Source organism: Euphorbia lathyris, chromosome 8, assembly GCF_963576675.1.
Source record: "Euphorbia lathyris chromosome 8, ddEupLath1.1, whole genome shotgun sequence".
Classification (NCBI taxonomy): Eukaryota; Viridiplantae; Streptophyta; class Magnoliopsida; order Malpighiales; family Euphorbiaceae; genus Euphorbia; species Euphorbia lathyris.
Window position 1 is genome coordinate 72965807 of NC_088917.1, and position 11202 is coordinate 72977008.

The 11202-nt window shown below is 35.0% G+C and overlaps 1 protein-coding gene across 8 annotated transcripts; it reads right to left on the reverse strand.

Annotated features, from left to right (window-relative positions):
* Positions 1 to 1543: 1543 nt before the first annotated feature.
* Positions 1544 to 5899, reverse strand: LOC136202066 (beta-galactosidase 11-like). 8 transcript variants are annotated; one of them, XM_065992519.1, is made up of 7 exons: positions 5522 to 5895; positions 3322 to 3404; positions 3023 to 3183; positions 2757 to 2902; positions 2613 to 2676; positions 2397 to 2456; positions 1544 to 1789 (listed from the first exon to the last, which is right to left on the reverse strand). In XM_065992519.1, coding segments are annotated over exons 1-5 (567 nt in total). In that variant the 5' UTR covers positions 5697 to 5895; the 3' UTR covers positions 1544 to 1789; positions 2397 to 2456; positions 2613 to 2674. The 8 variants fall into 8 exon arrangements, with proteins under 8 accessions (XP_065848591.1, XP_065848587.1, XP_065848590.1 ...); XM_065992515.1 differs by having other exon boundaries at positions 2597 to 2676; XM_065992518.1 differs by having other exon boundaries at positions 2593 to 2676.
* Positions 5900 to 11202: the final 5303 nt, after the last annotated feature.

An 11202-nucleotide genomic window follows, 5' to 3' on the forward strand; every position in this document is an offset into this window, starting at 1 on the left:
AAAGGTTTTACGTAAAACTCTAATTTTCACAAGATTTGTGAATTTTTTCTCCTAAAATAACAAGGTTACATAAATTTAGTCAAACCTTACGTAAATTATGTCAAAAAATAAAAGATTTACGTAAAATTCATAGGTTTTACGTAAAACTCTATTTTCATAAGGTTTGTGAATTTTTTTCTCATAAAATAAAAAGGTTACGTAAATTTAGTCAAACTATACGTAAATTATATCTAAAAATAAAAGATTTACATAAAGTCCAAAGGTTTTACGTAAAACTCTAATTTTCACAAGGTTTGTGGATTTTTTCTCCTAAAATAATAAGGTTACGTAAATTTAGTCAAACCTTACGTAAATTACGTCTAAAAATAAAAGATTTACGTAAAATTCATAGGTTTTACGTAAAATTCTATTTTCACAAGGTTTGTGAATTTTTTTCTCCTAAAATAAAAAAGGTTACGTAAATTTAGTCAAACTATACGTAAATTATATCTAAAAATAAAATATTTACGTAAAGTTCAAAGGTTTTGCGTAAAACTCTAATTTTCACAAGGTTTGTGGATGTTTTTCTCCTAAAATAACAAGGTTACATAAATTTAGTCAAACCTTACGTAAATTATGTCTAAAAATAAAAGATTTACGTAAAATTCATAGGTTTTACGTAAAACTCTACTTTCACAAGGTTTGTGAATTTTTTTCTCCTAAAATAAAAAGGTTACGTAAATTTAGTCAAACTATACGTAAATTATCTAAAAGTAAAATATTTACGTAAAGTCTTAAGGTTTTACGTAAAACTCTAATTTTTACAAGGTTTGTGGATTTTTTCTCCTGAAATAACAAGATTACGTAAATTTAGTCAAAATATATTGAGTATGTATGATCTATACATGGGAGAGTTGAAGAAGCAATTTACAAAATTGATGTTCCTGCTACATGTAGCTGTTGATATGAAGTCATTTTTATTTGATTGCAGGTGGTATGACAGTTGCAACTGTTGAGTTAATCAAGAAACATGGGGTTGAGAACAGACAAATCCAAGTTTGCAAATGGGTATCGCTAACATCTCCACTAGCAATAGTTCGCAAATGGTTTTTGTTTTTGTATTGAGATCCAATTTACTAAACAAACTTTGGTATTTGTTTTTATATTAAGATCCAATTTCTGGATTCAGTGGAATTGAATTGAGTTTATTGATGTATATGGTTATAACTTGTTTGCTGTCTTAAATTTAGTCTATAATCCCAAAATAAAAATTATGCAGCATTAATTATCAGTAATTCAACGTCAGAAGGATTTCGTCAGTAAAATTTAAATTTGGACGCTAAATCAAATACTGATAGAATACCGACGGACTTTTCAGTGTAATGTCTATTATAAGTGTTTTTTTAAAATTGACAGTAGAGACGCCCTAAAAAAACGGTAATATTTGTAAGGGCGGTTAAAACCGCCGGTAAAGTCGAAAAAATCCATCCGGTAAAGAAGTTTTTTTTTTTTTTTTTTTTTGTAGTGAAAGCACCGCAACACAAATTAACCACAAAGTCTACCATATAATAAAGATTGAAAGATCAACCATTCAAAATTTACACATGAACTTCTAATATGTGCACATAAAGTTGTTCGTAAAGTTAGTTTCATCTAGATAGAGACAATTTCCTACTTGCCTAACGAAATCTATCTAAAAAATTGTTTGAAATTTTTATCTGTTTATCTTGAACCTAAAAGTTGATTGATAATTTTAGCTCGTCCAAAAAGTTGCTCGACCTAATAGCAAAAAGTTGGTGCATCAAGTAGCCTGCAAGAAAAAAAAAAGAAAAAAAAGAATAAAGTTGAGTCAATCAAGAATAGGTAATGGTGCAAATGTTGCCAGGCCAATTGGTAAATATCACCAAATAAAATAGACTAGAGGTCAAAGACCAACATTTTGAAGAAGTGAGATGCTAATAATGCTTTAAACCTAATAGAATGTACTCTGAAAAGGAAAATAAAAGACATTGTTGATTCCGACTAGATTAATTCAAAGTCATTTGAGAAAATTGTTTGTGATTACCCTCTGAGCAATACAAGGTACCCAAATACTTTAGACATTAAAATTAATGATCCAATGGAAAAATGCTATAAAAAAACTGGAGTTAATGGTTTAACAAGCAAACAGTCAAAGAAATGATGAAAGATTCTGAGACCCAAAATACATTTAATGGGTATATACTTCTACTGACACTGGCCAATATTAATTAATAATTCAATATCATGACTATTTGAAACTCAAGTTGTTAATAGTTTATAGATTAACTTTAATATAAAAGGATGGATTACTTTACATAAATCAACACACAAATTCATCATAGTAACACATATTAGAATCAACATTTCCTAAGTTGCAGAACATGAAAATTCTTTACCTTAACATCTATTTTGATAGCTCTGGAGTTAGTGGTGAGATTCCACTAACATTTGCTAAGCTGCACAACATGAAAATTATGTAAGATATTCAAATTTCTAGCAAAATGGTCCTTTTTGAAAGATAAGGATAAATATATTATGCTGAGGAATTAGTAATTACTACCAATCATCTCAGGTGGGCACTAGATAACGCACTTACAGGCAAGATACCTAACTTGCAACTCTTAGAGCTTGTAGAATATCATTCCGAATTGAAAGTCCCAGGAATCCAATATTATTCTGGAATCTCAAACCTATCAGATTCAGCAATTTTGTAGCTACCAAACACTTGATGTATATACAAATTAAGGATAACTTACAATGTTGTGTACCAGGCATAGTATCTTTGGTCAACCCAAGAAGCTCCTTGGGTTGCTTAGATGATACTTCAAGGTTGCTAGGAACCATTTCTGCAGCCATTTCCCATTTCAGCTTCTTGTTTGCTTTCTCTGATCTCACAAAATTCCTTGCATTATGTTGTGATGCAATTTGATTAATTTCACACATAAATAATCAAAATCCTTGTTTCAATGGTGGAACTGGAAGCATATACATTCATGTATAATACAAGAGATATGAAGTATACCTCATAGTATTAAAAACAACAGTTTGACAATCAGGAAGAATGTTAATGGAACATGGAGGCAAGAGATATTCCTTTCCCCTGAAACTAGCAGTAGTTGGTTTTCTGGTGTCATCTTTGGTTAAGCAAGCAGCACACCCTTCGGGTTGCTCGTAAACCCGAGCCTGCAAAATTAATAATAGTAAAGAGAAAGTTCTACTTGCTAGAGAGGAGGCAGAGAAAGATGATGAAGAAAGTTCTGCTTGATTTTTTTCTTCTCCACGTTTTAATAAAAAAAACACTTCCAATTATGCGAAATTTACCTTCTCTTCTTGAGCATCAAATGCCTTTGCCATTTGAGCAGCATAGATGAAATCTGTCAACTCTACAACTGAGACTTTTGATCCTGAACCAGAGTATATAGGTTAAGAAAAGAGTGAGACTTCATCCACCATACACATACACACTCTAAAGGCTGAATATATCAAAGGTCCCTTATACTCGGCACGAAACACTGATTGACCCCTAAACTTTGGACATGTCTCGTTAACCCCTCAACTTAAGAGTGACTTGCTGGTACCCTACACTTACTTAAACTAACCAATTGGTACTTGAACTTGCTCAAACTGACCTATTGGCTCCTCGCGGTAACCCATTTTCGCCAATTTAACAATGACATGATAGATATAAACAAACCAAAGAACCAATGCTTGAATGAACCTAAAAATGAACTCATATAAGTACATATAAGGCATAATTTTTAGTAGGCCGAATAAAATATATCAAAGTAGTCATGCAACCGATTGTATCACATAATGTTCAGTCAAATGCGCATAATAAAGTCAGAACACATTAAATTATACACCACATCTCTCTAGAGCTATTTTGGTCTCCTCCTTGCTCTAACCCATATTTGCTAGTTAAACAATAACAAATGGGAGCTTAAAGGTAAGGGAATGTTTAAGCTGAATGGTAATAGTATATTCTAATTGTTACCCTTTCTATTAGAGCGGAAGAAACATCATTATGATCATCTACTTCAGAAGCATGATCACTGTCCACTCGGGCAGCTCTATATGCTCTAATAGCCTCTTATTCACCATTTGTGCGTTCCTTCTCTACTATGCTATTGTAAAGCTCTATCTGAAAACATACTTCTCCATTAGATACCTAACAAGCTTTTCAAGCCTAAAAGTACTACCTATTCCCTAAAAAACAGTACAGATGACTTCTTCAGCAAATTAGCAATCAGTCTTAACACATATGAAGGGACAGATAAATCCATCAAGTCAAGACAATCATTTACAACATTACTGACACGAAGATCGCTGAAGAAACTACTAAAATTTGAAATGGTTGAATTAAAAGCATTGTAGAAAACAGATAAACAACATTCTAGTTGAAGAAAAAGAATGTACAAGTTCAAGAATTACAAGGAAAATCAGAACTGAAAATCAAAAGATATTGTGCACTTCAATAGCAGATACAATCAGTTCTGAAAAATACAAGATTTTTCATAGGGTTTAGATAAGCATGAATTGAAATGAAACCGCTATCTGGAATTGTGTCCGAAGCAAATAAATTGATGAAGTGCTATATTATGTCAAATATATAATCTCATGTACTCATTCAGAATCTAATGCATCATGTAAACAAACACTTAAGAACAAGGTTAAAGAGTTTAAGCAACTTAGCACTCAGAAACTTTGAATTTAAGGCCTAGAGGTACTAAGTTAGAAACCAGACACTTCCATTTGAGTTACTAAGTTGTTGAATTTAATCTAATGCATCATGTAAACAAACTCTTCAGAACAGGGCTAAAGAATTTAACCAACTTAGCATTGAGAAACATAAGTTTCTCATGAATTTTAGGCCTAGAGTTACTAAGTTAGGAAACCAGAAACTTTCATTTGAGTTACTAAGTTATTGAATTTGATTTTAACATTATGACAACAAATTCTTACAGAGTTTGACAGTATACAACCTAGTTCCTGCGAATCAATGGCTGGTTTTGGTTGATGTACAACTAACTTTTCAACTTTGTATCCTTGCTTGACTCTTCTTTCATTTCTCTTCCCCTCAACCAGCAATGGAGGACATTTCCTTATTCAATTCAGTAGAGACAAGGAATTCTTTCTCCAACCAACTAGTTTGCTTTAAAGTAAAGCAAGCAAGATAGTTTCAGCCCTTTCTAATTGGGGCAAAGATATACTAGCAATCCACTGGAATAAGATATGTAGCCCCTATCGCTTAAAAAGAAGAGGATAAATAGGTCTAAGAGTTGAGACAGAGAAGTTCTGACTAATCGAGCAGAATCTCTCAACAGATCCTCTGCGCGCGGGGCACACCTATTATTTGCGTCTTTCTCGTGGTGAAAACAGAACAAAAGGAAAGGAAAGACCTAGGTATGCCAATCCATTCCATTCCGGGCTTAAGCATAAGCAAAAGATAGTCAAATCAATTAGAGGCTCCCAGAGCTTCTAGGAAAAGAGTATTAATTCGTAGTTGGAGGGCAGAGCTTACTTGAAAGAGGGCGGAGCTTCAATTCAATTTGGGCTACGCGACCATATAATGCCTGGAAGAAAAACTTACAGGCTACTCGATTTGATGAGGGGATTGGGAAGAAATCGCCAAATTCAAATATGGGGACAAGTCTGCTGAAAAACACGGAAGAAATACCTGAAGGCTGCAACTCCATTAGATGAGAGGATTGTGAAGAATGCCAAATTCAAATTTGGCAATCAAAATAAGAATGAAGTGTGATAAGTATGTTGTAATTACTCTTCTCTTCTCCCTTCAAACCTTCAAAGTGGTTTCCTCGGATTCTTACCAAAAAAAGATGGGAGACGAAGAAAGAGAATTTGAGAGACGCATGAATCGGTTAGAGCAGAGTTGTGTAGAAGGGGAAGGGAATGAGAGACCGGAAGAAAAGGTAACAAGTTAACGTTCAAAAGAATTGAATGGATGGGATTAACTTTCATCATAAAGAATGGTAGATTAATCAAAGTAAATATTACTTTGTTTTTTAACAAAGCAACTGTAGTAGCCTGCACCTTACTTTAAATATTAAAAATACATTTATATTCAAAAAGAAAAAATTATCCTTGGCATTTCTTTCTCTCTACTCTCCTCTCTTCTATCTAACTTCAAAATATATATATATATATATACAATTCAAATATTTTGGTATATAAAAGTAAAAAAGAATACAATGCTATTTCAAAAAAAAAAATATTCTCAAAATTATTTTGTATCTAAAGTTTAATTTTTACTTAATAATGCTATTATTTTAAATAAATACACTTATATATATATTTTTATTTTATAAAATTCATGGTTTAATCGCAAAATCTGGAATTGAGGAATTGGACATGAATTTTTGTTATGAGTAAAATAAAGTGCATTGTCGTTTTGGGTTTCCTCTTTGCGTTTTCATTCTTTTTTTTTTTTTTTTTTTTTTAATTGTTGTTCAACTTTCTCTTTTTACCTTTTTTTTTGGTTAAGGTATTTAAACATATTTAAGATTCTAAATTGTGTATTTAAGCGCTGTTTGGGAATTAGCTGTTAGCTGATTACATTAGCTGTTAGCTGATTACATTAGCTGATTTGATTAGCTGTTTGTGTAGACCTGTTTGGTAAAAATTAGCTGATTGATAATAGCGGTTTGTGCAAAAAGACGAATAAGGGCATTAATTTTGGCGCAGGAGAAGAGAGAGTCTATTTATTGGGGTCAAAAAAGTCCATTAATTTTAATATCCCAAAACGCTAATCGAAAAAGCTCCTAAAATGAGCTTTTTCAAAATTAGCGTTTTATCCCAAAACGCTCTTCCAAACCTCTCTCCACCAAACACTCCAATCAGCGGTTTCAGTGGTCAAACCGCTAAAGTTTGTCAAAAACGCTCTTTTTATCCCAAAACGCTCTTTACCAAACAGGGCCATAATAAAATTAGTTTAGGATTGACCTATATTATCAGCCACCACTTGTTAATCATATCATAAATGTACAACATTTGGAGATTAGTTTGTATTATTCATGAAACTCAAGTTTGATTTGACCTTACAATGAAATCTCCTGTTTGCTATAGAGCTGCTTGTATAAATCATCGAAGCACGGTATTTTCTTATAGAACTTAGGAGGAAGATCGTCAAGACCGACCATAAAGGAACATATATAAAGTAAGTGAGTCATGTTTTTATGGTGGATTAACTGGGGGCATAGAGGTTGTTACGGATCCCATAGAACTGTTAATTTATGGAGATATTAATAATAAATTATTAATTATTAATATTTTAAAATTCAATTGAGGATTAAGCTGAAGATGATTCGGTACCTCTGGTACCCATCACAAGAAATGAAGTAATTATAGTATCAATCACTCTTTGTAATTTTTTGCTACAGTTTGACAATGGTACACGAGAACTTTTGAATGTATTGAGAACATTTAGAGATGAAATTCAACTAGATTTAAATTTCAAGAAAAAACAAAGTATTATAGTCATATTTTGCTAAATTATCCTATATATATATATATATATATATAACACACACACTTGGCATATGTATTTGAGGAATTATTAATTTATTGAGATAATAAAATAATGTATTTATAAACGGTTGTTTATGTAGGTCCCTTATAACGTGACAAGTTAGTTCCAAGGGGGGGATAGAAACTATTTAAAAAAATTTCCGTTGAAGGCTGACTTCTTTTCTTACGAAAAGGTTTACACAGCGTCACTAAGTAGATTCAAGACACAAGCTTAGTCAACTTGTGACTAAGTCTGCTTCTTTACTTGAGTCAGGAAATAGCACTTAAAGTCTATTCCTGAACTCAGCCTCTTAGTGAACTTAACTCAGCGTGAGTTCTTTACTTAGTCAGTTTTATAGCAAGCAAAATATATTAAAGGAGTTTAAGGGTTAGAAAGATATTACTCAGCAGACTTATCCTGGTTCGGCCTCTCCGCCTACGTCTAGTCCCCGGAACGCGTTCCGAGCTTTTTGAATTCTCTACTGAGCTCTTTAAAGATAGAGCACGCAACCTTTTACAAATAGAAGCTGAGTATAACAATAGTACCTTCTACTCACTCCTATACTACCGCTGAGTACTATAACCCAGTACTCATCCACTCCTTTCTATTCTTCTAGAAATGATAAAGTGTTTGTCCTAAACAACAATTGCTAAGACACTTTAGATGAATTGAAATCACTCTAGACTTTTACACAAAGATTGGGAATTTGGTGTAAGGAATTTGCTTTGCTTTTCTCACAGAACTTCAAGTATGAATTTGGTCAGCGTTTCGACTATTTGAAGATCTGCATCGAATGAAGCAAATGAAAGGCCTTTATATAGTGACACTTGAGGCACCGGTCATTTCGAATTTTGAAATAACCGTTGGATGGAAACGGCTTCCTGTCGTTGTCACTCTGGGCATGCTCAGCGTCGTTGGCCAATAGGATTCTTGCATCTTCTGTCTTCGTCAGTCTTCAGCAGAATGTTTCGACAATTAAGGTAAAGTCCACGAGACAGCTTCCTGCGCCTTCTGAACTTTTCCCAAAGTAGAAATACTTTGCCTGGAAGTTGATCTCATTCTGTCGCTGTCCAGACTGCATTGTCGTCCAACTCAGCAGCTTCCTCTTGAAGCTTTTCGGTTAGAAGGCTTCTCGATCCTTCTCAAGCTAAGTCGTCGTTTTGATTGATACGGCTACGTTTTTAACTCTTGGGCCGAATGGTCTTGATGTGTTGACTTCCACTCATGGGCCTTTGGGCTTTTTAATCTTAATGTCTTATACACAATTAAACTCACCATTGAACAAACACATTAGTGTAATAAATCAAAGCATTTAAATTTAATGTGTTAGAATATTTTTATCATTACTTAAATAATTTTGTCCAATCAAAATCATGTGGAAAGGTGTTTCAACAAACTCCCCCATTTTGATGTTGGCAAAAATATTCAGTTGAAGAACTCAGTGTTGAGCTCCCCCATGATAGTTGACCTTATTTTATCAAATAACTCCCCCGTAAGAGTTGAGCTACTGACTTAGTTTTACTCTAAACATTTCAAGGTTTAATCGAGTAAGTCTAAGGTCAGTTTTCAGAAATAGGTCAGCTCATGGAACATATTCTATTTAACTCAGTTTTACGCGGAAGGTTTAAATATCAGAGAGCGCTGAGTTTGCTTTGTTCAATGAGTTTTAGTTAAGTGGACATATAAGAAGTGGTCAACATATTTGATCAACACAGCAGACATATCATTAATCAATATAGACAGTGTAGCACAGTTGATTTAATGAAGATGCATTTTAACAAATTATAACAATCACTTAAGTAAGCATCACATAAGAGTAGACAGTTTGAAAGAGATGCATATAATTTGTTTTAAATTTAAAGTCAGCAGAACAAAGTTCACAAAAAGAGTACAGATATGAGGGGGCAAAAAAGCTGGCTATTCTAGTCAATACAAGTGAAGCTATTTCTTCTTGTAATTAACTTGGGCAGCATGTTCTATAGCTTTGCCTTTACCCTTGAATTTCTGCTGACTAACTGAAGCTTCTTCAGTTCACTGAGTTCTTGGGGCTTGTTCTTTCTCCCCCGTTTTGCCAGCATCTTGTTTGGGAATGAAAGTTTCTTTAATGGCAGCTTGAGTTAGGCGTTTTGAGAATGCCTTTAGCTTTCTTGTGCTGTCATTTATTCCATCAAAAATGGGAACACCCTCATACACAATAGCTCAAGGAATCCTGACATCAACAGCACTCAGCATACTCAGAACATATGCTTGAGACTTTCCAACCCAGTGTATGGTGTCAGTGAGCATTGCAAAAGCTTGATGAAACATCTTTAGCAAAGACGAATCAAAATACTGACGCTGAGCATTGGTGGTGCGCACGTGGTTGAAAGTAACTCGAGAGTACTTCAGGATCTCGTTTGTTTTGAGCTGGTCAGTGTCCATCTCTTGCTTGTTTAAGTTCATCAGACGCACAACCTCGCTAATTTGCTCAATGGAGCATTGGGAGGAGGAAGAGAGTTGGTGATTTGTTTTCTCTTGCTCAGTATGAAGCTGACTGAAGAGATGATGAACTTCGGCAGAAGTGGCATATACGGAGTTTGCAACTGACAATTGATGAATTTTCCCTTGCAGTGAGTTCATGTGGTTTACCATGGTCAGCTGGAGTTCGGCCAACTTCGTTATAGAGTCTTGCATGGGCTGTTGAGTTTATAATGAAGTCATGACACTCAGAAGATCCTTCAGACCTTTGATCTCAGTAAGAAGCTGAGTGACAGATGAAAGCTGAGTTGGCTCAACAGTAACTGACCCAGCGGCATTGGTACTTGTGTGATGGATGTCCTGGAGAAGAGCTTGAGCTGAGTCAACGATTCTTCGACCAGACTCAAAGGCATTGAGATAGTTAAAGGATCCATCATCTGTTGGCCCAGATGCCGGAGGAGGAGTAGAACCGAATGAAGGCGGTGTTTGGTTCTGCTCAACATTAGAAGTGCCAGCATTATCAGCGGCTGGTCTTGTATTAGGATTTCCAGTAGAAGCTGACTAGATTGGATTCTGCACTTGGAGTTGTGGAATAGGAAGATCGGCAGAATGTGTTACTTGCTCAGGGTCAGGCTGAAGCTGACCAGATTGCGGAAGCTGAGGAAGTTCAGTGTTCACCTGAGCAGGTAATTCCTTAGCTTGCTCAACGTGTTGAGGAGCGAAATCTTCGAGCACTTGCTGCGGTTAAGTCGGCATGTTCCTTCGACTGAGAAACAGAGGCTTGATTTTCTTGTTGCTCTGGTTGAGACTCAGGTGGGTTGGAGAAGTACTTAAGATGTACCTCAGTTAGGTCAGTGATCTCATCCCTCAGCGGTGAGTCACCCATGAGGTCAATGACGGGTGCTCGATATGCTTTCTTCTTTCTCAGTCTCTTTAGATTTGGAGGAGTAGGGTCAGCAGGAATAGACTCAATGGAGTCAGTGGGTGAAGGTGCTCTTTGATCAGCGGGAGCATTTGCTGTTTGCTCAGCTTCTTCGTCAACCAACTCAGTGTTGATTGGTTCAAGGTGCTCATCATCTGCTGTTTCCTCAGTGTCATCCTGACCACTTTCTTCCTCATCATATTGATCATCCTGATCTTCTTCCTCAAACTGACCTTCCAAGTCTTCTTCTTCCTGTTCATCTAACTGTTGCTCAGCTTCAATGCCTTGACTCCGAACA